This window comes from Oryzias latipes, chromosome 12 (assembly GCF_053564925.1).
Source record: "Oryzias latipes strain Hd-rR chromosome 12, Olatipes_Hd-rR_3.1".
In the NCBI taxonomy this organism is placed as follows: Eukaryota; Metazoa; Chordata; class Actinopteri; order Beloniformes; family Adrianichthyidae; genus Oryzias; species Oryzias latipes.
This window is the reverse complement of record NC_136248.1, coordinates 21171076-21197767: the sequence shown is the minus strand read 5'-3', so window position 1 is coordinate 21197767 and position 26692 is coordinate 21171076. Positions and strand designations below refer to the sequence as shown.

The following is a 26692-nucleotide window of genomic DNA, read 5'->3' as shown; positions in this document are numbered from 1 at the left end:
GTATTCACAACATCTGTAGCTTCTAACCTTATTTGCAAGACAACAAAAAGACTGATACCACTAAAACTAACAATACTGTGACTATGCCAACTCCCAACCATGTAAGTAACAGGTAAAAAAAAAAAATTATTCCTTCCATGCTCACTACATAGTGCATTATATTGTGTGTTCGCCATTTAGTAGTACTATCCGAATCTACAATTCCAACACTGAGTGCCCTAGAAATTTCCCAGAAGTCTCTGCGAAAAACCAGTGTGCATCAATGCTCACTAGAATGTAGACCATAATGCATTGCGTTTGGACAAGTTTTGTGAAAAAATTATATTGAAATGTATTTTTTAAATAAACCATAAACGTTTTATCATCAGAAGACAGTGGATTCATAAATGGTCGTCGCCAAACGCTCATATCAATGAGAATTTCACTTTGTGAAACTGATGACGTCATATTTGCCGTCTGAAAAAAAAAGAAAAAAAGTAGTACGTATGGTATCTGAATTGCTTTCAAAATCCAGAGCACTACATAGACCCACACTATATAGTGTTTTAATAGTTAGGGAGTAGGGAGGGTATCCTGACACAGCCTGGCATTTGGACAAAGTGCAGTGTTCCTCTCAAAATAACTTTGACATCAGTAAACACAACCAGAATGAATCCATGTATAAGGGCACTCTGGATTTTAAGGCGCGTTGTCGTTTAAAAAAAAATGAAGGCTTCTAAGTTCGTCTAATACTGCGGTCAATATGGTAGTTTAAGTTACGTAGTGCCACTGTAGCTGTTTCCTCACATGTCTACAGAAAGCATGGCAAAGCCCAATTTTTTCCATGATCACCTCTAGCTGTCGTTAGAGCAAAAGACAAGGGAAAGCCTAACATCTGCTTGCAGACAAGTGCAGCCGAATGAGAGGATTCCTGAGAAAAACCTGGTGGGTGAACTCGATGCCACACAGAGGGAAACGGTTAACGCGAGCACCAAAATAAAACTTTTAACAGCAACCGCAGAATCATGCTGAACAGCGCGTTACTGCCTATACATGTACGCGTCTGTACAGTGTGACCCTCATCATCCTCACATCCTGCATTTTAGTTGCTGTCATGAGCCATGCGGTAAATAAAAACCCATTCCAGCGCCCTGAATGGCATCCGAGGCTTGCTCTCAGTTTAACTCCCCAGTTTGTGGGTGAGAGTTAGATGTGCTGGAGTGCCGAGTATGGCGCAGTCAGCACACTATCTCTCGCTACCACCACTGCCCCTCAGTCTAGACTGTACAGCACGTCCATATGGAGATGGTTAAAGAGCTCATTAGGCTGCCTACTTGAAATACAGTTGCAGTGACGCTTGTCCATAAAAACACTAAGCAGCCTGGTTTCTATACTAGTATCAATCCGGTTTAGGCATCAAACCCTCAGGACTGACAACAATTTTGATCTCCAAAGGACGGCGGAAAACTTTCCAAGAAACGAACAGGGACTGGGGTTACTTCTTGGAACATTTCGGGAAACTGTTTGCTTCAGCTAGTCTAAGCCGTCTGGGTGAGGAAGAAGAGAAAAATGCCTGCTAAGGTGAATGGGATATGGTCCATTAGAAGAAAAATAGCTTGCTCTTATTAAAAAACATTTAGGGTAACCAAAGTTTTGCTTTAAGGCACAGAACGGCTAAAGGAAAAAATGAGTTCAAAACCCAAATGGAATGCATCGGCACGACCTGTTTCTCACAATGATGTATTTGCTTATTTTGAATATTAAATAAAAGTGTTGTGTAGGAATACTTTAATCTGAAATTAAAGGATTCCTTACGAGTAGATCTTGAAAACAAACTTAATTTGGTACAAACCTAACTCTGCAATCACCTTTAAAAGAATTCCCAGAGGTCTTGATTACGCCGTTTTAGCCTAAATAAAAATTTAATAGGACATAGTTTCTGCAGAGCAGCCGGAGTTCATGCATGATTTGCCTCTGAGTTGTGAGCTGGACCATTGGCATGGAGTAACCCCGACCCCCCTTTCCCTCCCCGTTACTTAGACATCACTATTTACACTATCTTACAGTCCCCACACCCTCAACCCATTACCAGCGCAACAAAAATTGCTAGCAATATTGGAGCTATCCAGCCATTCAGGTCTGCACATGCCAGCTCAGATGAGGAAAACAAAGATGTGCATGGATCGATTTGTCTAAGTTGATACATCAGAATGGAGCGAAGAAGGAAGCTTGTGGCTTGCTCAATGTATTTTCTTACAAATATGAACATTTTTTTGTCTGCTCCAGTTTTACGAAACAATTTGAATAAAAAAATGATCAGAAATGTAATTCTGATTCTAATAAATGTCCTCCATTATGAGAAACATGACAAAAACATCCAAGAGCGAATCTTTAATGAAAGTTGTTTGCCAAAAATATCCCATCCACCCATACATCCCTCCATCTATCTTCAGAACTCAATACCTTTTCGGAGTCATGGGGCTGCTAGAGTCAATCCAGCTACAGTTGGGCAAAGGCGGGGTAACCCAAACACGTCGCCAGTCTGTCGCAGGGCGGAAAATCTTCACAAAAAACTAACCATAAATTCATTCAAAACTGCTTTAAAGGTTTGCTGAAGTTTATCGTCACTGCAAATCTTCAGTGAACTGCTATGATTACATGTTGTTTCTCCCCCACTATCAAATATTTCATAAATATGAAAAAGTGCTTACTCAGCAAGCGTACTACAATAAACTGGCTCTTCTTTTGAGCTTTTACAGTTATATATTGTTAACAGTGCCTTTTATGTCCTCTTAAAGGCTTCATGCTACATTTTTTTTTGCCTTATCTTAAGCCTTGTTATTCAATTTTTTTGGAGTGGTATGTTTCATTGGCAGGTCACTATTTACTCTCAAGTGTACATTAAAGGAACAATTATGCACCAAGTGCTTATGAATCATAGTAATCACTAAGTGAGACCAGTGTTACAGCTCTGCTTTGTTTTTGTCCTGACGCAGGAAGAAATGAACAAGTGCAAGCGGAAGGAGCACGTATCCATAGGTGTTGGCACATGCGTGTTAATCATTACTAACCGCCGTTCAAATTAATAAGGCAGCGGTCCACTCACGTTTACTTGGACACAAACGTCTCTCCGTGTTTTTTCTCTTGCATGGGCGGATTTTGGCTTGATGCACTGCGGTAAAAGCAAAGTACAGCAGCTCAAATAACAGCTGCAGCCCTCAGATGTCCATAGCCAAAGGAAAATTGCAAGAATGTCTAGAATGTGGTTGGTAAACAAAAAATCTCCAAAACGCCGTAGACTTTGTCAGGAACATACCTTACGATCTTTGCGTGGATTGCCAGTAATCAGCATGCTTTTTTGGAGAATGTAAACAACACTGGGGTACTACAAACACTGCGTCGCTGTGGGAAAAGAAGCACAATGCACTGAGAGCTATGCGCTTAGTATAACGCCACAATCTGTAAGGAGGAAAACACATGCTGCAGCATAAGTCAACAATGTCTAATGCTACATTGAGATGAGCAAACAATGGGCACGTGCTGATTTGGAGTCAACAATGCATAACGCCGCACCTTAATGTGTCTGGGCCAAACAATGCAAAAGCCGATTATGCAAATTGGGGTTATCGAGGGCATTGCAATGTAACAATGGCGCCAAGTTGATTGGACTGTGTGTGTTTGCATCTGTGTGTGTGTGTGTTCAAAACCCATCCCCTTGGGTCCCCCCCCCCCCTTACAAATGCCTTCCCAAAAACCCCTGTCCTGCAGTCTCTTTGCCGAGGCCTCATTATAGAGGCTGTCGTCAATTGGAAGGTCAAGGGTCAAGGCAGAGGATCGGATTGATCAATACCCCCTGGCCTGATCAATCAACTTGTCTTTTCATTTCCACCAATGAGAATGCAGGCACACATGAAAACAAAGGAGTGAGAGGGAAAAGAACGTCAGAAAGAATTAGGATGGTAAGAATATAAACAAGCCTGCCGGGCTGAGCGGATTCCAGAAGCGTCTTTTTTTCCCCGCACTTTAAAATGACATTCCCAAGGACATTGATGTGTGGTGTGCGTCACTGTGATGCACCTGTAATTCCCTTGCTTCTCTCTTTCTTTGTTCTAGATTTTAGCCACTTTGTGGGAGATTGGGATCTGCCTGCTTAGCAAATCTGTTCCCTGTGGCATTAACACAAACGCACCGGCCAGCCTCAGCCCGTTTAGTGAAACGACTAGTATTCGGATAGGGACATATTCATCTTAAAGTCTTAAAAGTGGAAACAATTAGGCTGTACAATTACAAAAGCATACTTTTATTTAGGTATAAATCAACCCATTTCACATTTCCAAATTACAAGGCACATGGAGCCTTTTAGCATTGGCAGACTTTGGAAAATTCAAATGATCCATTAGCTTTGATCCTCAAACAGCTTTAACAAATGGGTCATTTTTCAGGATGCTCTCAAATTAAAACTGCCTGCTGTATATTTGGCCAAAGAATCACTCTCCCCAAGGAATAATTCCAGCCACTAAGTAGTTACAAATCATTGAAATGAGATGACGAACTATGGAAGAGAAAGGCACTCAGTGGTAAATCATTAAAAATGTACCTTCTTTACCTCTGCTCCAGAGCAACACTTTGCGCGACATTAGCCGGCTGAATGCCAAGTAAAAAGAATAAAGTGTAAAGGGCTATTTTGTAGTGAAAAGTAAGTATTTTCAGAAGTAATGAAGGTATCCTGAAAACACACTCCAGACATGTGGCAATAAAACTGATTTAAATTGTTTTTTATGTGTCCTAAATGCCATAAAATACGGTGGAAAACTTACACTAATATTGTGAATCATGAATGCTTCAGTTGTAGAGTCAAGCATGTGTTTACTGATAAACACTCTGTTTTTGTCTTTTCAGTCGGGCACAGAAGCATTTCAGATAGTAATCTTAGTTTACAAGTTTTAGGTACATTTTGTTTCAGCATTTTGGTCATTTTTTTAGATGAATATACAAAGTTAGCAAAGGCTAGAAGCTACTCAAATGGTACAATTAAACATTTAAATTGTAGTTCAACTTTTGAAAAATGTTTCTTCATTTTGGTGTAAATTTATATCCAAAATGAGGTTATTTTGTGAGGTTAAAATCTAGACAGGGCCAAATTCTAATATTAAGTAGTCCCAAAACTCTTTCCATGTATTTTTTAACTATTCTGTGTTCATTTTATTCTACTACTTCCAATTAGACTTACCACCTAAAAGGAATTACAATTCGTCTTGAAATTGATTAAAAACAAAATATATAATGACAGTACATGCTGAATATTTTAGCTAAAAGTCCTGCCGACACGCTTCTTCTAAAGCCTGTGCTTGTTTTCTAGAATGTTTTAAGCATAGACATACAAAATATGAAGTCAAAGTTATAATAACAGGCAAATATTGTGTAGACCTAAATAAATAATTTAAGAAATGAGGTGAAAACTAGCAAAAATTTGCAAAATTTAGCAGCGGTCTCTAAGTAATGCTAAAAATCATGTCACAACGACTGATTTAGGATAAAATACTGTTTTTTTTGTGAATATTTTTGCCGCCCTTTCTGCAAATAAAGCAATGTGCCTGGATAGACTCCCCAGATATTGACTGTGATTGTTAATAATTGTTAAAAAAGGAGGAATTGACAATTCAGAATATTTTGTAACCTTTTTCTGTGATCTGAGTCACACATGGAGTCAAAGAATAAATATTGTCAAATCTAACTAAGTTTAGAAACATTTTAAGACTGACGTGAAGAACATAAAAGCAAAAAAATAGGTCAAACTCTACTAAGACTATGTTTTTTATTTTTAAATAATTCAATCATTTAATATTCTTTTTATGTAATTTTATTGTAATCTCAGATGTATTCACAGTCTGATTACATAATCCTACTCTGTAATCTGTTGCAGCATGCTGTAATGCTATCTGTATCTTCCATGGCCTTGGGCTGGAGTCTTCTTTTGGGAGTTTCACGTGAAGCTGCAAAAATCCATCCCTCTTTGACGTCTTGTGGGAGAAAACTAAAGTGAGTCAGCATGTGACAGGTGGCGTATGGTGGAGAGTACGCGCAGGTGTACAAAGGAAGCGAAGCTGGCAGGAGAACGGACAGGCGTAGCGGGGGCCTGTGAGGTCAGGGGCTAGGTGGAGTGTTAGCGGTAACGACACCTGACAGAGACTCGGTGGATGTGCCCTGGCAGTTCTGTACATTCATGTCACTATTGATAAAAGTCAGCACCTGCTGAGCAGGAGAAACCACAGCGCTGGTGCCACCGGGTCCTCCATACAGGATGAGGGACGAAGGATAAGAGGCACTTCCTTCCGCCTGCCCTTAACTGTCCCTTCGATGCTCGCTGACTTGACAAGCGCTGACAGCTGTGATGGCCATTGGTTGGGCAGGGTGAAGGTGCCGAGCATGTCAGCGCCAGAGGCGGGGACAAAACGGCATGGCTCCACCTGATTTGGGCTTGGAAAGTAAAACCTGGACAATTCGTCCTTAGTTGTGTAAGAGTGAAAAAAGAATTGAAGATCTTTTTTTTGTGTGTGTGAAAACACCTGCATTACCTGAGGATGGCAAGAAAGTACTGTATTTTTCAAACTATAAGTCGCTCCGGAGTTTAAGTTGCAGCAACAAAAAAATGAGTAACAAAGAAGAAAACCATTTAACAAAATACGGGAACAAGAATGAACATTTCATCTTGAAAGGCAAATCATAAGAATGGAATAATAGATGGAAATTTAATTAGCACAACATAGGAAGAATTATTCAAATAACCATGGCATAAAGAAGATGCCAGCAGGTCAACTAACTCTTTATATCAATTCAAATCACTAAATCTGTTGAATTCTTCATCCTCTGTGTCGCTTTGGGACAACTCAGCTGAGCCTGGTGTAAAGATACCTTCACACCGCCCATGGCAACGCATGTTCAAGCAACCACTTTCAATAAAAAGTCTATGTAAGATATGTTTTGGGCTACCACGTTTAAAATTCATGCATTGGCAAGTTTCCACGATTGTTTTTAGGCTCTATGTTCAAAATGCGTTAAAGTTAAATCAGTTGAACTTTGACCGACAAGGACTCGGATTTGGTAGTGACGTATGGATGGCGTCCTTTTCATTCTTGGAAGTGCCAAACCGTTTGAAAATTGATCATGGAGGAGAAAGTAATAATTGTTGTTTGTGCCCAGCCAGATTTATTTGACATAAGTCCTTTATATATTGGAATAGAGCTATGAAAGAAAATGCCTGGAGCAAGATTAGCCAGATTTGCACCGTTTTGACGTTTCACACCAAGCCTCTTTCAACTGTAAGTGGTGGACATGTGCTAGTAAACAGTAGGAAAAGAAGAAGCCCCTCCCTGCTTGTCCAGTGTGAACACCGTGGGGTAAACGCATGTTCAAGAATCTGCATTCAGTGCATTTACGTGTATCATGCCTGGTGTGAACAAAGCACAAGACTGCACAAGACTTCTTCTGCGTTGCTGTCAGTAGCCACTATTGACCCACACACCTACAGTCCCCTCTAGTGGTTGTTGCCTTTTTATTATTCAGTTATTTTTCAAAATCAAATGTAAGTCGCATCTGAGTATAAGTCACACCCCCCAGCCAAACTATGTGAAACAAACGCCACTTGTACTGCGAAAAATATGGTAGAGGACATGTGCATTTTTGATATGTTAACCCTTTTTCTTGCAGTAAGGATGTGATGTCTAGTAGTGCATATCTGATAAAAGATTTCAAGACCCCAAACTTTATGACCTGTATTGGAAAATTAAAAAGCAAATAATCCAAAGGAAAACTTCTTCAAAGCCAGTTTTTTTGAGGCTTGGGGTGTAATGACAAGGCTAAAAAAAAGCAACTTCCTCCTGTTTAGGAGCTTTTAAATCAAACATTATTTGGCACTAGACCAGAGAAAATGTATATCATTTAAGTTAACTTTTTTGTCTGTGCAAGCAAATATTTTTGTAATTTAATTTAGAATTAGAATGCATTAAATATATATTTTAACTTGTCCTGTCCAGCAGTGGCTGTAAAGTCATCAGCATGGTGCTTTTCCAGATAAGAAGCGATATACTGCCACCTAATGTTCACATATTGGTATTAACAGGGAACCCCCTCACACACAGCTTGTCTGCAGTTAAGATTGATCACTTTCCTGTCTCCATTTACATCCATTCTGCAAGTTCTGCATTCGAGGAAAAAGAAGAAAAAAAACTTCTGCCATTAGAGTGCACGCTGACCTCCAAGCAGCCTTTCCTCGAGAAAGAGCTGATGTGAAACTTTTCTGCAACCCCGATTAAAACGGAAGCAATTGGCCAAAGAAAGGGCTATTTTCCCAACATTTTTCTTCTCCAAATGACTGAAAATGAAAGGCGGCTCCTGGGTACTTAAGAAAAAACCAACTTTGCATGTCACTGAGGTAATAGCTTGTGGAAAAACCTCACCTTCGGCAGCTGCAGGAAAAGAAGGTGGGTGTGGGTTGTAGTGTGAGTTCATTAAGGGTGAAGAAGGGGGTCGAACTTGGGACATCAGTGCGGCAAATTGGGCATTTTGACAGGTAGCCCTGTGTGTTTGCTTCCACTCGGGAGTCGGGAGCGCCGGTGCGTTTCTGCATGGCTGCAAACAGCAACAGCTCGGGGGGGCCGAATGACGCGGGTGTGAGAAAAGGAAGCAATGCCACCACCGTCAACATACGCTCCCCCCTTCTTATGCGCCATCACCAACCCCCCCCCCCCCCCCCCCCCAGGGGAATCCTTGCACGCACTCTGCTCGTTAAACTCCCCCAAAAGCCCTTCAGTGGCTCCTTTCTTATACAAGGCTTCCTTTTCCTCGACGCGCCTCGGCCTCATCTACAGGGAAAAGCTGGGCTTCATTTCCCTCTGGGTGGGGGCCCTCACTCCAGGGGAAGCTTCTGAACTCAAGAGGTGAAGAATTAAAAAAAAATAAAAAAGCCCACACAATAGATTGACACAAATGTGGAGTTTATTCACACATAACATACTACAGAGGGTAATGTATTCAATAAACATTTAACAGCGCTGTCATATCTGACACAGAAAAAAAAGGGAACCAAAAAAAAAAAGACACTGATCCTTTTCTTTGCCATTATATAAAAATAGTGTTGCTACAAAAGTATAAATTAGGTTTACTAATAAGACAACTCAGATCTGAATCTACACAGGAATCTGCTGCCAAAGTGTGGTAAAAAGACAAAAAAAAAACAACATAATAATAATAAAACAACAAATCTAAGAGTCTTTTCATTTCAGCAGAGTATAAAAAGGAAGAAAAGCCAGTAAAATAAGATGAAAGCAACACCAAGTTGGTTAACCTGAATTAATAGTACTAGTAGAACAGAACAGATCCCCATGTTAGCTTTCGTTTACAACACTTTACAACTGAGCTTTTGTCTGAATAAGTTAAAATCCTAAAAGAAAAATACAACTTACAGCTGAATTCAGTTTTCTAGTAACCGTATCTAAGTTGATGTTTTCTATAATATCAAAACCCTTTGAAATGCTACTGTAGAAAAAAGAGGTAAAATGTTATTGGTGCTCCCTACTTCTGAACTCTGAAATGAAGGTCGCCCTCTTGTGGCATAAAAACAGCAGTTCTCCTCTATTTACATGATAGATCCTCTGGAAACGGATGACGTCAACCCGCCAACAAACGGCACAGCAACTCTCAAGTTGCAGGGTCAAAGTTCAGTTACCTGACTGCTTCATTAGTGTTGGGAAGTAGCATCACCTCAAAGCCAATATGATACATTTCCATTTTGATGAGAAACACTGGCTTATGACGTTATATATCAGAACTTTTATTAAAAGCATGCATATCTTAGATATATAGTTTTCATTTTTAACAACAAAAAAGAAAAAAAAGAATGCTGTTTGTAAGTAAATTGACATTAATATGTCAACAATGGCGTTTTGTCCCAGAGCGTATCCTATTGAAAATACTTAAGTTAATAAAACAGTGAGAGAAATCCCTTCATCGGTTCAGCCGAGGGTCCTTTGCTAAAACAGCAAAGTAGTGTACAGTATTCAGACTAGTTCTCTGACCTTCCATCTTTCTATCACAACACTGCCTTGTGGGTATTGAGGTAAAACATTGGACAACCGTTTCAATACAGTTTACTATCATCTTAGTTCAGTCGTTTCACCAAAACGATCATTCGAAAAACAGATGATGCTGTTAAGCAGAAAAAAAAGGAGTCAAACTTACAGGTTACAGTAAAAACAAAGGTTTTTTTAAAAGGTGTTAAATGGTTAGAGGTATTATTTTTGAGTGTAGACCAATATTCTCACCTTTACAGTCACTGTTTTTAGTGGTTTTGTTGAACAAAACATGTACGCGATTTAAGCAAAGAAGTTTTCGTCAACTTCCTTTTGTTTAGCAACTTTAAAAAAACAAAAACAATTTTATTGTTTTCAGTAAGTTATTTCTTTTCCCTTTTTGATTAAAAAGCGAGTTCAGTCAAGAAGACATATTCAACACTATGAGGTTCTCTAAATAAAATAAAGAATTAGCTTAAGTGAAAATGTACCTTTAAATCAAAAAAAACCAAAAGATCTTTTATTTTCTGAAATGACATCAGGTTGCGCCAGAGCCTAAAGATGAGCAAAAAAAATGACAAAACAAACCCAAAGAGGTCATATTTTTTGGCCCTGTCAAATCCAGAATGATGTTTTTTTATATGAAAATTCACTTCAACGGCAGATTAAGAGGTGTTTGTGTGTGTGGTTGACAGCATATAAATAAATAAAAAGTATCCCACTGCAGCCTTTCGGATTAAGAAGCAATCTTTCAGCAAAATGAAATGCATGTGGCGCTGTCAGCAGACTCAAAAACACAAGACAGTGTTTGTGGAGTTATGGAATCAGAACTGGCCACGACGCGCCGAAAGCACTGCACGACGGCGAATATGAGAGGACAGCGTCTTCAGCCTCTGGAAGTCCACGTGGAACTGCCAACAGAAGGCTACCATACAAAAAGGAAAATAAAAGGCATGGTGTTGGCGAGAAAAGACAGAGACTTAAGGCTCGAAAAACGGACGCAACAACCAAGCACTTCACCAGCTAGAAGCAAAGGCAACACATGTGACCAAAAGCAAGCTGTAGCTGGAATCTGCCTGTGCTTGACTAATGTGTCCCCTCGTCTGTCGCAGAACTGCATCGTGGGGTGGAAGGTTTCCTAAAAGCCATAGTTGGGGTTTACACCTCAGCGCTGAGGTCCGTTTGGTTTCGTTTGGGTACAGTGAGTTAAAAGTGGCGGTGCCTGCTTGAATGTGCTCATTCCTGAGAATATCCTGTTGTTTTTTTTATTTTTATTTATTTTGTTTTTTTTCCAGACGTAAAATATAAATATCCCGGTGGGTAATTGAACTGCAGGAGTGTCGTGAGAACAGTCAGGTAATAGTAAGATTTATTTAAAGCTTATTGCCTTAAAAAAAATGGAAATGCGTCGCTCAGGTGAGGAAGACGATGCTGCAACTGGAACCAGGAAACAGTGAAAAACATTAGCAACAATTTTCTTCCGTCGGGTCCTTTATGAATTAAACACTTTTGTGTGCGTGAACTCCTTCTAATTATAAAATCTCACTCAAATTAAGAAAGAAAAAATAAATACATAAAAATGTTGATTATGAGGGAAAAAAAGCATCCATTTCTGAACACGAGCGCTTTTGGAGTTAAAAAACAAAACAAAAAAACTACAAAATTACGCAAAATATGTTAGGGGTCAAATATTATTTATCTCATCTTTGTAAAACATCATACCTGAAAAGGTCAAGGGGACTGATGCAGATCCTAGTTACACTAAAAATAAAGAACATCAAGCTTTTCCGATTAGCCTCAGTAAACCTCTTTAGTTTATGTTTGTTATGCTAAAATAATCTACCAGTGAAGATGGATGACTTGTCACAAAGTAACGATTTCCTCTTTGCACATGTAGCGAAAATATTTGTGGGAAAAAAACAAAAACAAACTGAAAGCAAAAAAGTTTTGAACTTTGTGTTTTTTTTCAAACTATCTTGTGCAAGTCTTGCATGCAGGGCATGCAACTGATCCAAAGCTACATCTTTGAAATAACCATCAAATCATCTGAAATGACTGAGCTTTAGTTGTCCGAGGCTGAACTTTTTTTCTTCTATTGAGCGATTGTGTGTAACTCAGAAACCTAGTGCAGTTCCTTGTAAAGAGGTGCAATGGCAGTGAAAATCCACAGCTTGAGTCTTTTGTCACACACAGTGTGGAACTCTCAGAGCGTCTCGGACGAACCGTTGAGTGTGTGGCAGCAGATTCAAACGGTGAACGCTGACTTTACCTGAAAATGTTGTCAACAACAGAATAACAGCATTGTAGCCTTCGAGCAGTTTCACATGTAGACTGATAAGTGTTTCAGCTCACTGACTGTGATGAGGTCAAACTCTTCCCCTTTTCCGTGTGCAGCCCCAAACCTAAAGACGGCGTACCAGACAGGATTACCTGCACTTGTGACAGTTACCATTGCGCCCCCTGCTACCTGTTTAAGGTGCTTTACAGAAGTCCAATCACTATAGAAAATAAGCGATAATGTTTGAAAGGTGGTTAAACCTTTACAATGTGAGGTTTTCTGGAAACGTCTGTCTTGAGAAGTAATCAGGTTTTCTACACGCGCATGTTTACAGTTCATCTAAAACTACAGTTTATGAGTTAAGAGTCTTCAGTAATTGGGTGAAAGTTTGGTTTCTTCAGGTTTGATGCCATGTTCTTCTAACCCATGTTGGAGCGAAGGAATATAAGCTTGTTCATTTCCTCTGCGGTGACCTGCTGCCTCCTCTTCATGTTCAGGCTCTGCTCACACACCGTCACACACTCGCTTCGGATGCCCACGGCGGGCACGGCGAGGAGCCACAGGGCCAGGCGTGCCAGCCTGGGGAACTTCTCACTCACGGTTGAGCTCCAGAACTGAAACAAATCGGGGGTACCTTGGACAAGAGGCTCAGCCAGGTATTTGAAAATCTCTTGTCTGATTTGGCCTTTGCCCTCATCGGTACCGGGAAGCGTGCCCCTAAAAACGCCGCCGTTCTTTCCGTTCCCCTCTATGCGGCTTATTTTAGAGACAGGTGGGCCGTCAGTGTCCCTTTCTTCTCCACCTGAACCTCCAGCTCCGCTCATACCTCCATCCCTGCTTTCAGCAGCCATGTCGCACGCGCGTAAAATGATGTCTTCGTGCTGGTAGGCCGGAACAGAACGCAGCTTCAGCTGAGGGTCCAGGACCATGGCCACCTGGTGAGCTCTTTCTACCTGGAGATAAAAAATGTCAACATCCGTTAATCCTTCTTGAGGAAATGAGGCTAAAAAACAGAAAATGATCTTCCTATAAGTGAATTGATTGATTCTTTTCAACTTAACCTAAACTACTAACACATCTCTGCTGGAAAAATGTTCTGTACATTGGGACAGGAAATGGCCACATCTTCTCTGAAAAAAAGTTGATTTAGAAGCAAAGAATGAGCATTACTAGTTGAGTACCTTGAAGTTTTCCTTGAGCGCTTCAAGGAAATAATGGCAGAGCTTGCTGGCTGTTCCGGTTCCTGCCTCTCCGGCTTTAGACGTAAAAAACTTCTCCAGGCGTAGGTAGACTGGCAGCACCAGCTGTAAGGTGGGTCTCCTCTGGCTGCTCAGCTCCAGAGCCGCCAGCCGCAGAGGCGCCAGGAGGCAAGCCAGAGTGCTCAGCAGATGCTTGTTGAGACCCTGCAGGAGGGGAGCCGTGGCCTTGCTGCGGCCGTAGGCCTCACAGATGTGCTCGAAGTGCGAGTGGACCTGCAGCAGAGCTTCAGCCAAGCGATCCCAGCAAGGGGGGGTGGGGCATTGTGCGGCGGTGCCTTGTGCGCTTTCCTCGGTTGTGCTTGTGGATGTGTTCAAATACGGCTCCTCGCGAAGCGACAGCGTGGTGGAAGAGGCGATGTCTCGGCACGTTGAGAGCAGCTCGGCTAACTCGTGAAGGCCTCGCGCCTGGAGGCTGCGCTTTCCCAGAACGGCCTGAACCACGGCGCCAAGCGAGCACCCTGCACATCGTAGGCATATCCTTCCCCGTCCGCCACCTCCCAGGGGCGATCCTGCAAACCCAGCCGCCCACAACCGCGGCTCTGAGACATACACTGTGCGTATGTCTGACATGACAAACTCAGACAGCACGTTCTGCACCCAGTGGTGAACCTGCTCGGGCCCTTCCCTCAGCTCAGCTTCTCTCACGCCGAGCACATAGCGCTTCAGCTTTGACCCCTCCACCTGGTAAGCGGTGAGCACATAGCAGGCATCGGGCCCAGACGTCTGGGAGTGGCAGGTTACCGCGATGCCGAGGGAGGCGTTGGAGCCCAGAGCACAAGTGACCTTGACCTTCACTTGGTTGTACATGCGGGGCAGCTGGCGCAGAGCCAGGGCGCTCATGTTGCCCAGAGCGTCACGGGTGGAGTAGGCGCCGTGACGAGCACCTGTGTCTACAAGGGTTTGCGCCAGCTTCAGGAAGTCCTTGCTGTTGAGCACATTGAGCATGCTCAGGTCTGTGCACATGACTCGAAGCAGACGCTCAGCCACCTGCTGACGCTCCTTCTCAGGAAGGCCATTGTTCTCTGCCAGCAAATGGATCGATGACAAACAGAAAAGAAAAAAAAACATAGATTAATATCTCTGATTTATAACAACCCATTCCAATGAAAACTAGGTTTTCAGTGTTTTGAACATGTACTTGTAGCACACGCAGCTTTTCTTTTCATGATGAAGGACATATCTTAAAATTAAAATTAAGCTTAAAATTTTATTTCTTTATTCAAATTGTTCCGACCAGATGAAAAAATGCCGTTGGAAAGAGATGCTCGCTATTTCTGTTGCACTGCTAATGTTAGGTTGGCAGTGGTGAGGGGCTGTAAGCTACTGAGAGAGTGTGTAAATAAAGAGCTCTCAGCCAGCGGTACTATAGAGATTTATTTCCAATGAACTCCTGCCACCCTGCAGAAACTAGGTCCTAAAAATCAGGGCAGCAGTATTCTGATTTGGGCTAATAATTGACCAATCCTAATTAAAAGACCACTAGGAATGCTTTTACAACAGATCAAAAGATGACTGGAGTGGGACTTTAAAGTCATTAGTAAAATCCCCCAAAAATAAGGCACTGTCAACAAAATACTGTTTTAATAGTACTGAGTATAATGAGGTGCGAACTGCAGCTCCATAAAAGCAAAATAAACAAACAAAAATAAAATATTGCAGTACTTACGGCTGAGGGCATGGTTTCTCTGGGTGATGCTTTGAGGCTGGATCTGTATTTTAACTGAGGGGAGGGCCTGAGGCTGGGAGGCTCTCCACAGCTGTTCCTGAGGACCAGAGGCTGAGGAGGCTTTGGGGGAGTCCCCCTTAGTGTGGTTCTCATTATCAGCTGAGGAGAGAGGAAGGGAAAATATATATTTTAGAGCAATAATGTGTTTTTTGAAGCATCACAGTGAAGGAATTAGAAAAACAACAAAGGCATGGCGCAAAGTAACAATGAGAAAAAGAAAGAAAAAAACAAAGGAAGAGCAGGTTGAGTTGAACCCCTGAAGTCTTTTATTGAACAAATCAATAACACAAATTGGAAAATATTTGTTTACAGTTTTGAAAAACCCTAATGCAAAAGATCAACCACTAATCATGCATGGAAGTTCATTTCAGGCCCCCTTAAGAGCAAATGTAGAACTTTGAAGCCTGTATTTTCTGACTATTTAAACAACAAAAGCATTGTTGTAATCTGCCTCCATTGATGCAGCTGCTTTGAGATGGGCACAATGTCAGTTATCTCCAGACTTTTTATATGTCTGAGTCTACAAAACTTAATGATGAATTAAGTATGCTTCTGACAAACCTATTTTTAACTCTGATCTTATCAGAATAAAGCTCTGACCTTTACTGAAAATAATTAAAACTTTTGAAGAGAGACAAAGGTCATATTCTGCAGCCTCAGATCCAGATCTGCAACAACCCTCCAAACAAACTTTGAACCTCCAACTTCATACGCATCCAGGATTATATGAGCTCAGTTCTGCTCGTCTCTCATGCACTTGGACCCCTGGAGGGGCGTCCCTTCAACCCGTTTGGATTAACATGCATTTGTGGTGGTAGACTCACCGGCGTGCGACTGCATGTGCTCCAGCAGGTTGTTGTAGAACTGGAACTGGATGCCACAGGCACCACATGTGTAGGGCTCTAAAGAAATCACAAGCCCAACATGACCATTGACTCTTTTGTCAGAAGCAAACAAGAAAGCACTGTGCACCTGGCTTTGAGTTGCATTTTTGACAGCTGCATACAGCTGCAAATGTAGTCCCATCATCATCTGCCTGATAGTTTTTGCAGCTTAAACTCATTGAAATCACAGCTCCATCTCAAAGACTATGTTTCAAAACCCAAAGCTAAAGAAAGTTGCCATTCAAGAGGGGTATGAACCAGAGAAAAAGTCAAATAATGAGGGTGATTACAACAAATACTGGAAAATAATCACAAAGAAAAAATTAAACGCCAGCATGCTTATTGTTCTATTCCTCAACAAGGAAGTGGGGTTAACCTTACTTTGTGCTGTAGAGAAGGTAGTGGCCACCAGAGGGCTCGGTGTTCCTGTTGACATGAAGAAAAAAAGGAATTCAGTGCAACAGAAACGGGGAGTTTTCTGCTTCACTTATTCCCCTTCATCAATAAAAAATAACCACGTCTCCACAGCAAAAAAATAAATAAAAATAACTGCTGTGCTTTCATGAACAAACAGTAAAATGGTAATTCTTAGCTCTTACACATATAGAGTAAAGGCGGCTTTTATGCTCCTATGAGCCTGAACTTTTTTTTTCATAAAAGGCACAACGAGCCTCTTCAACGCATAATTCAACTGTTTAATTTAAATAGAAACAGTTGTAGCCTTAATGTAGAATCTAAGCACATGAAAAAAAACTGCTATGAATGTAAAGAATCAGAATGTAAAGGTTTAAAATGACTTTGAGCTCTAGATAACAATGTGTGCTCTTTATGGTTCCTGACCCAAATGTGTTTATTTAGAATTCATCCAAGTAGGGTTAAGAAAGCAGAGATAATAATAATAATAATAAAACAAGTACTCTAAAAAACAATCAACACTTGTTTGTGCTAAAATACATTTTCTGCTTTCAGCTGCAAATATGTTTCCAAAAAAGTCCTGTAAAAATATAAATCATTTCAAAAAGTAAACGATATAAACTTGTGAGTGTACTTGAGAGAAATCCCAGAAGTATGAGTGTTTATAGATTTTGAAGTTTTATAAAAAAGATTTAATACAAATACACTTTGGGAATTATTCTAAGTCCAGAAATAAAACATAATTATAAAGACATTTTTATAAACATGGCAGTTTATAACTTTTGACAGAGGTTCAAATAACTTCCTTTTAAAAGGATCATCTCAATGCAGCAGATGTAGTAGGTCATGTCAGCAGTGATAAGAAAAAACAAAATATACACTGTTTATTTTATTATATTTAGTACATCTCAGGCAGAAAGTTGGAATTGTGTTTCCTGAAAATGTATCCAAATCTTTGGCTTTGGTAACCTACAAAGCAACACCGCTGGATGGATTGTTTGGGAATTATGGGTACTGTAGTCTGAAGCCTCACACAGTGATTAGTCCTGTGCTTCCACAGTTTGTCAGTGAGTTGAATAAAGTTAGACTTTTCTGACTGTTTTGTCACTTGATGAGCCTTATAGTCTAAAAGAACATGTTACTTTATAACATGAAAAACATTGTATTTTTCTTTAACCAGAGAACCCCGTGAACCACGTGTGGTTCCAAGGCTTCGGGCTGCAGAGCCCTGCACTCGGTGCTTCCTGGTTTGTGTCTTTGGGCTTGGACACAACGCGGGCAAATGCTAACGCATAAATGATAAACGGCAAGGAGCAGCAAAACCTATTTTAGATGAACCTTTTAGAGTCCAGGTGCTCTGCGGAACAGAAATCATATGATGAAACAAGTTGGAAAAATTGTCCAAGTTTAACCACCCGTTCCTTAACTGATTGAGTTTGAAGTTAAACAAAAACTATAGTGTTTGGTGAATGATTGGATTTTGTTTGACTTACATTTCACAAATGACCAAAATCAAGTTTTTATTTTATTTAATTACCAGTTATGTTGTTGTACTCCATGTTCAACAAGGTCTCCAATTTCATGGCTCCGAGTGTGGGGAAGAATATTAATAACAGAGTCCTTGGAACCGAGTTTTATATAGTAGCGATTGATGCAAGGTAGGTCATTGAAACCTCAACACCCCCCCTCCAACTCCCAATTTAATTTTCAGCCCACGCACGACTAACAAAACAATGTCAGCTGAAAAGCTCCTTCCCGTCTACACTCACCTGCTTTATTTGAAGAACTGAAAAGACTTTTTCACAGTTTGAGCAGAAATATTACATTTGGACAAAAATAGACACGCTTCCACAAACAACTGTTTCCTCACCGCTTGAGTTCTGTGAACTGTTTGTGTCAACCAGACTAGACTGGATTGCACTCTCCAGTTTCCGCCTGAATGGGCTGTCTGTGAGGAAAACACAAAAGAGAAACAATGGCTGAAGGGCCCCGGCTAAATGACAGCCATGATATTTAGAATTCAAGCTGCACACCTACACAACCTTTGAAATAAAAAAATAATAAAACAAAAAATTAATGACATGCAATTCACAGTTCATTTTACAGCCAATCAATCTTGCTAGCAGCTGTACAGAAGAAACCAAACATTTCTATTTTAATTTGATAGGAAGAGGAAATGTATTTTTTCTCTATTTCATCTTTTTGACCCACTTCTAAAGGGGAGGCATGCTTTAAATAGGCCGGTGTATCTCAGTAAAACTGACTGGGGGGAGGGGGGGTCATTCACTGGCTGGAAATGATGAGGGAGAGAAAAAAAATCAATAATTAACATCATAATAAAACAAATCCAGGAAATGTATTTGTTGTTACATTTAAAGATGATACAGATTTATTTTTCTTTGTTTATTTGGGTTTCAACATTGAGTTACAATTAGTTATCTATATCAAACAAGTAGTCATCTTAACTAATAATTTAAGTTTTTTAAATACGGTGGCCATTTTGAAGATTTAATGAACTGATTTTAGCCACCATTTACAAAAAAGTTATTTAAAGTTTTAATTATTTTTAAAATTAAGTAGATTATAAAATTAAAATGATTATCTCCCTTTATGAAATCAAAAACCTTTAAGTTTTAAAAATAATTATGACTGTAGAAAAGGTTATCTAAAAAAATCTATAAACACGAAACCTATTTTACTGAAAAACTAAATTAGAAAAAAAAAGAAGTTGTCCAAGCTGACATTTGAAAAAATAATAATAAAATAGCCTTTTTTTTAAGCTTATACGAGGATCTGGAGTATTGTGGTACATTCTTCAATGACAATAGACACTTCAACGTTTTCAAAATGCATCCAAACATGTACCATGAGAATATTTCAAAGTTTCTTAGTTGGCTCTGAATTCCAAAAAGAAGTTAAAAGTATTTTGCTTTTGGTGGATCATTTTAAACATGTTTTGGGTCGAAGGATAACTGGAAGGTCCATAAGCAAAGTAATAACAAATGTGACCACAATCAAGGTTTTTTGGGATTCAAAGACAGTTTCCTGTGTCTGTAACAGTCATAGAATCACTATGTGAACAGTTTTTTTTTTTGTTTCAATGTTTTTCTTTCATATCACAAAAAGGAGGGCTGTCATGAACTCTCATCACTTAAACATTTTCAAAAGAAAAAACAGCGTTGAACATGTTTGGATTCATCACTATGTGCTGCGCCGTAATGCAACTGTCAAAAAAAAGTATGAAAGGATTCAAAATGCTGAATAAACTCTTCTTCTCGAACAACTGTGGCGAGTTTTGTTCTTTGTCCTAGTTTTGGCAGTCATGCCACTTCTCACCAAAACCTTACAAGTTACTTCTCTTATCTGATTGATAAAAACAAAACAAGTTTGACCTTAACTTCAAAATATTAAAAAAACAAAAAAACAAAGAATTAGACCTACTTTTGATTTTGGCACCCTGGCTTTGTCCATATTTGGTCATGTCTAAACTCCCACATTCCTGAGCCCGGGATGCTTTAATGTCAAATGAGCCTAAAAAGAAAACAAATATGTCAAGTTAGATGCAAAAAAAAAGAACAATTTAGGGACTATTCTGTTTAAAAATATTTTATGAAATCTATTAAACTCTGAACAGACGTACCCATTGGTGTGTGAAGAGCAACATGTTCTTGGTAGGGGTTAAAATATTTGTACTGCTTCCCGCAAAACTCACAAACATAGCTGCCAGTTTCTAAAAAAAAAAAAAAAAAATACAGAAAATATCATCTTATTTTCACAAAAATCAAAGGTAACAAAATTCAATGTTCATTGCGTCAATTAATAACAAGTTTGTTAGATTGCAGTCAAATAAAAAAGTCATTAGTGTCATGTCATTGGCGAAAGGAATGGAAAAAAAGATCAGAAGTAAATATGGGATTGTTGATATCAATACTCTCAACGGTTAATACAGGAGTTAGTAGCTAATCCACACATCGTCTATGAACTGCCCCATAGATGGTTTTTGAGATGTTTCACATTACTTGTTCCACTCATTTCTGCACCACACACTGCTGCTCTGCTGCAATAAAGGATTCCTGGTTCAGATTAACTGAACTCAGCTGAGGCTTCAGTAAATCTATGCTTTCAAAGATGGAATTTTGCAAACTAAGTTTGTGAAATTCACAATGGCTGTGTCAAAGTTCCCTCCCTTCTTTAACTACTAAAAACGATATAGTGCAAGACTATCTAGTGCCCTGGAGTTTTAAAGCAATTTGGACACCATGCTCACTGCTGTTTTTTTTTACACCAAATATGATGTCACCGAAGTAAAAAGCTGTTAAGTGTGAACATTTCAAGAATACCCTTTATGTGGTCTGATTATGAAAACTTGGATGGTTTATTAAAAATAAAATTACATACATTTTTTACAAACAAAAAATTGTTTAAACACAGTGCACTGAGGTCTATATCTAGTGAGCATCAATGCACAATAGTTTTTTGCAGAGACTACTGGGAAATATCTAGGAATGGAAGAATTCAGACCCAACCTGAATTTCCCTGAACATGAGGGAGATTTTCTTTAAACCCAGGACAGAGTTGGACACGGGGGTGTTTTCACGCACCTGTATCCCCTCACATCTTGCACATCATTACCCAAGCTGGCCCCTTACTCACAGTTTTTGGACAGGTTGCATCTGGACTTAAATCCCCTCTCTGTATATGATTCAGTATTTTAACAGATTAAGGGGTAAATGGTGTGGGAGCTGAGTGTAACACCTAAGATTTCCAAAATGGGTTTCTATTTGTACAAATCCACAAACATTGTGACGGTGGATGTCCTATGAGGCTGCTATGGGATGGCTAATGTTGGTTTACATTTATTTTCAAACATTTATTTGATCAAAGACCAAATAAAGGAATTAACATCATTTGAAAGTTTGACAACAGCTATAAACTGTTCAATTTGTGGCAATGTTTTACTTTATTTTAAGCAAAAATGTCATTCGACACTAACTCAGTGCTTAAAGGAATTAAGATAGTTCTTTTAGTTTAGTTTGTGTAAAATAAAAATGTTTTTTTATGGGCATTATACACTGCTGCATTATTGTACTTTTTTAACTATATTAGCCAAAAGCAGATCACACAACAGTCTTACTGGGGCCAATTTTCTGATAGGGTTCAACTGGCTCCTCCTCTTTAAGGCCATCTACCGGTAACACGACCCGTTCATATGGATCTGAGGGAGAAAAAAGGAAAAAAGACAAAAGCAATGTATTTTACATTACATTCATTGACTTATTTCTTACTGACTAAACGTACAACTATTCAGATTTTTTGAAATTCTGTTTTTGAGGGTTTCATCAGCAGGAACCCCAGTTTAGGTAAAAATAAACAAATAATACTTGAAATCAATTAAACACAAGGCCCTGAATCTATATTCTATGAAAGTGTAACGTTTTTGAATGGAATTATGGAAATGAATACACTTTATGATATGATGATATATTTATGATAATTTAACTATTAACAAACTACATTCAGAAATAGATTTAAATGAATTACTATTTCTCTGATCAGCAGTCTAAACTGCAGAAGTCTGTCTAAAGAGATGTTTACTAATGGCAGACAGTAACAAAGCAGCTTTATTGGAGGTTTACTATTGCAGGTTTACATCTCTTTTGTTAGTATAAAGATCATTTGCATTAATAATATAGAAAAACTAATAGTATTGCAATTTTTATGATATTGGCGTGTGAAATGGTTTAGTCAATGCCATCCATCCATCCATAAAAAAAGGTTAGTTTAAATCTTTTGACATTCTTTATTTAAACCTTTTTTATATGAAATATCATCATTTTACACTTCCAGCAAAGATTTAAAACAGAACTTTCTACATTTAAGAAGATGGTGGTATATAATCACTGCAACAATAGACAACCTGACACAGAGCCAGCTCTGTTTATATTTAGCTTTAAACATTCGCAGCCACATCTAGTAACATTTTTTTCCCTCCAGTATTGGAAATATTTAAGATTAAAATGAAAAGCCTGACCGCATCAGAAAAAATATGTGGTTTTTAGTTTTCGATTGTATTTAGTGAGCAAGCATGAACTGACTGAATGGAAGGTCTAAAAGACACATTTCCAGTTTAAACTCACAAGAATAAAAAGAAATATTTCAATTTTAAATCAGAGAAAACTCAGTGGTTACCATCAACAGCATGCAGGTCACGATGCTCCTGGAAGCAGCTGTAGTACTTATACTTCTTTCCACAGATATCACAGGAGTAACGGAAGCTACCTGCAGGTCAACAGAACAAACAGCAAATCTCATGCTTGATGCTCTTTGAGGCAAATATGCATAGAAGCATAAATGACTAATAAAATATGTCAAACAGTGTGTAATATGATTATAAATTCAATGAAATGGTATGCATTAACATGTTTTTGGTTAAGAAAACAGTAAAGAGGAAAGCAGCCTTAAGCTAAGCAATCATTTTTCTAACTGAACCTTACATCACATATGAGTTGGAAAAATACAATTGTTAAAATGACAATGCGCACAATGACATACAATCAAAGCATAAATTTCTTAAATTAAATAACATCATCCATCAATTCATATTTGGACTACTTTTTTAAACTTTTTCTACAGGAGCATTGGCTTTTGGATCAAAAAGGTTGTTCAAAAATTAAGATGAAACAAATACACATGCTTCAGTACTGACTTGGATGGTTTATACAACATATGGAATAAGCCAATTTTTATTTTTAGAAAACAAATTCATTGTCATTTTGTGACACATTAATATTTAATACTGAATTTACAGGAGATTAAATTTCAGTGCTATAAATAAACATATTAAGTTAATTTTTGATAAACACAGGTTGTATGAAGACAGGGAAAAGTTTGCATCAATTTACTATTCTATATTAATGAAGCTAGATGTTTAAATATAGAGAAAAACCGTATTTGACTGCTGACCCACTTAAAAAAGATGAAAGAGGTCTGCTATGCCCACCACAGATGAGAGACAGTGTTACAAATAATCCAGGAAGATTTTTAAAGATATATTCATATAATGCTGCAGAAAACAACTATTTAATTCCTACAATTGAGCAATAATTCTGTCCATCAGAATTATCTTTAGAAGGGGGAACTGGTCAATAACTTAAGAGAATTAGGAGCATAACCATTAGTAACTACAATCATGGATTAAAATCCTGCAGAGCCCCACAGCTCCCCCTGCTTAAACCAGCACATGTCCGAGCTCCTCTAAAGTTTCCCAGAGACCAACTGGATGATTCAGAGGAGGATTGGGAGAATGTCATGTGATCAAATGAGGCAAAACTTGAACTCTTTAGTTTGAACATCTTTTTTTTTGTTTGAAGGAGAAAGGATGGCGAGCTCCATCCCTAGAACACCATACCCGCTGTGCAGCATGGGAGTGGAAGCATCATGCATTGGGGCTGCTTTTCTGCGAAGAGAACCGGACGCCTGATATCAAGGAAAGACTGAATATGGACTGTGTATGGTGAAATTTGGGGGCAAAAACCTCCTTCCATCAGTAACAGCAGTAAGGATAAAACATGGTTGGATCTTCCAGTATTATGATGATCCGAAACACAACAAAGAAGTGGCTACGTAAAAAGCATTTAAAGGTTCTGGATAGGGATGTGCGATATATCGATGCCAGCATGGGTATCAGACAATATTTGCATAATTTGAGTTTATCAGTTTCGGTCAGTCCGATATTAAAAAATATACCGATATTCTTCTGACTACACTATTTTTGAAATGTATACTTGTTCCTAATAGATTGGGAAGCTTATGCTTACAGTCATAGTCAGTAATTGACAGTTTTTACATAATTGTTATTTTTGATGTTGTTCCTAATAGATCCCTGGCAATGGAGAGCTTATGGTTTACAGTTGTGTCCAATATTCAATAAATGGTCTGAATGCTTGTAGACATAGTTATATAAAAGTTTTAAAGTAACACTTACAGTGAAATCATTTGCTATATGTTAAAAATGGCAAAAACAATGTGATTGTCCAGCAAAAGAAAAGTTGTGCATTTCTAATATGAAAACAAAAAGAAAATCAAAACTTTGTGTTACTGTAGACACTTGATTTAAGTATTGCGATTGGCAAATATCGGCAATTGGCCACAGTTGCAGAGTAAATATCGGTTATCGTATCGGACAGAAAATATTATATTGGCCCATTCCCAGTTCTGGAGTGGTATAGCCAGCCCCTGGACATCAATCTATTAGAGAATCTTTGGAGGAAGTTGAAAGTCCATATTGCCCAGCAATAGCCCCAAATCATCACAGCTCTTGAGAAGATCTGCATGGAAAAATGGACCAAAATAGCAGCTACAGTGTAAGCAAACCTGGTGAAGACCTACAGGAAACTTTTGATGTCTGTCATTGTCAACCACAATTAAATTACAAAGTATTGAGGTGAACTTCTGTTATTGATCAGATATAGTACATATTTTCTTTAAAAATCAGACAATGCAAGCTTTTTGAAAAGTTTTGTTTTTACATTTTGTCTTTTTCATTGTTCATGTTACAGACCTCTCTCATTTTTTTTAGGGGGACAACTTGCAGTAAAAGTGACTGGCCAAGTTTTTTGCCTTAATGTATATATACATAAATAATGTTATAAGCCCGGAACATAAAAATAAAGTCATTAAATAAAGTGCATAAATTCCATTTATAAATGCCCATACTGTTTAACATATTGCCTTAAATTATGCAGTTGGAATACGTTTCCTTTTTATAAGTAGATGTTTAAAACCCTGAACAGACAGGAGTCCTTTTATAATTAAAAAATAAATCTGCTTTGTGCCTGAAAAAAAAAAAAAAACTCTCCTTTATCAAAGGCACATGCTACATGTACGGAATGGAAAATAACTTCTAGAATACATTCAGTTTTTGCTTGGCCTTGGTTTGCTCTTTTTTCCATCATCACATTTCTACGTGATGTTGTTAGTGCAAATGAAGCATCAACACGCACCAATGTGAGAAATGTTTTTACCATTTAGCAGTTAAGTGACATTTTCTAAATTTGCTTCCTTTCCTTTAGTAGATGAACTGTAAATTCAGTCAAATCCATTATTCACTGACTTACTATGACTTTCCGAAGATTTCAACATAACAATAAAAGCATTAATATTACTAATACAAAGATTAAATATATAACTTTATGATGTTTTTTCAAGATTATTTATGTTTGTAATGGTAAAAATTCTGTGACATTTGTTTCCAAATATATTGTGTCAAAAGTTTCCATTAGAGCAAATGCAGTAAAAAAGCTCAGAGAAATGCTGTATTTTACTTGAAAAGAAAAAGTTGACCAACTTCCCAACTTTAAGCTGAGGAACTTAAGAAATGCAGTTACCTTTGATTCTAATACAACACCTTCAGGCTGCAAATAGCAAACATTTTAAATCTTTTGAATAATTTACTAAAAGTTAAACTTTAACATATTTCTTTCATTTGCCTATGTAGTTAAAGTCAAAAGATATAAATGCTCTGGAGAGAAAGGGGACAATTCTAGCAAATCCATAAAAATACATAATTTTTTAAACATCATTTGTCCGGTTAGATTTTATGGATTTACAGATCTAAAGCCAGAGACACTAATGCTGCATTCACAGAAGACACGATTCGGGCATCAGGGGCGTCGAGTTTCATTGTTAAGTCAATGTACAGACGCGATCTGAGGTCCTGCAGTGCGATTTGGGCATCGGGCGCTGGTTGGCAAAGTTGACTCAGCGCTTCACCCAATCAGGGACTGCTGAGGCAGCGGGGTTGCCGGAGGCTGACACGGTTACTGTTGGGCGAAGGCGGGATACACCCTGGACAGGTCCCCACCAATCGAGCCCATTATGCAGGTCAGCTGGCCAGCAGTTGGAGAGCGGTTACCGCGATTGCTTTAGGTTCATGGGCTTATGATGTTTATCTAATTTTCATCGAGACAGTAATAAAAAGATCCTCCAGTTTAATTTTTACTTTTTCCCCTTTTGAGTTAACGCTCAAACTGGGCAACAGACAGAAGTTACGTTTAAAACGGCCATAATCCAGGCGCCGTGGAAGA

General features: G+C 38.8%; 1 protein-coding gene across 4 annotated transcripts in view; it reads right to left on the bottom strand.

The window, feature by feature from the left end:
- Positions 1-8955: 8955 nt before the first annotated feature.
- znf618 (zinc finger protein 618) overlaps positions 8956-26692 on the bottom strand; it is a 39320-nt gene continuing 21583 nt past the window's right edge. For 2 of the 4 annotated variants that reach the window (XM_023960532.2, XM_023960533.2), the window contains exons 5-14: positions 22797-22886; positions 21742-21822; positions 20248-20337; positions 20049-20138; positions 18478-18555; positions 16575-16619; positions 16134-16211; positions 15250-15408; positions 13506-14605; positions 8956-13277 (exon numbers count right to left, since the gene is read on the bottom strand). In XM_023960532.2, coding sequence (XP_023816300.1) covers positions 12744-13277; positions 13506-14605; positions 15250-15408; positions 16134-16211; positions 16575-16619; positions 18478-18555; positions 20049-20138; positions 20248-20337; positions 21742-21822; positions 22797-22886 — 2345 coding nt within the window. In that variant the 3' untranslated portion in view covers positions 8956-12743. The remainder of the gene's footprint in view (positions 13278-13505; positions 14606-15249; positions 15409-16133; positions 16212-16574; positions 16620-18477; positions 18556-20048; positions 20139-20247; positions 20338-21741; positions 21823-22796; positions 22887-26692) is intronic. The other 2 variants (XM_023960535.2, XM_078956322.1) reach the window with 1 other exon arrangement.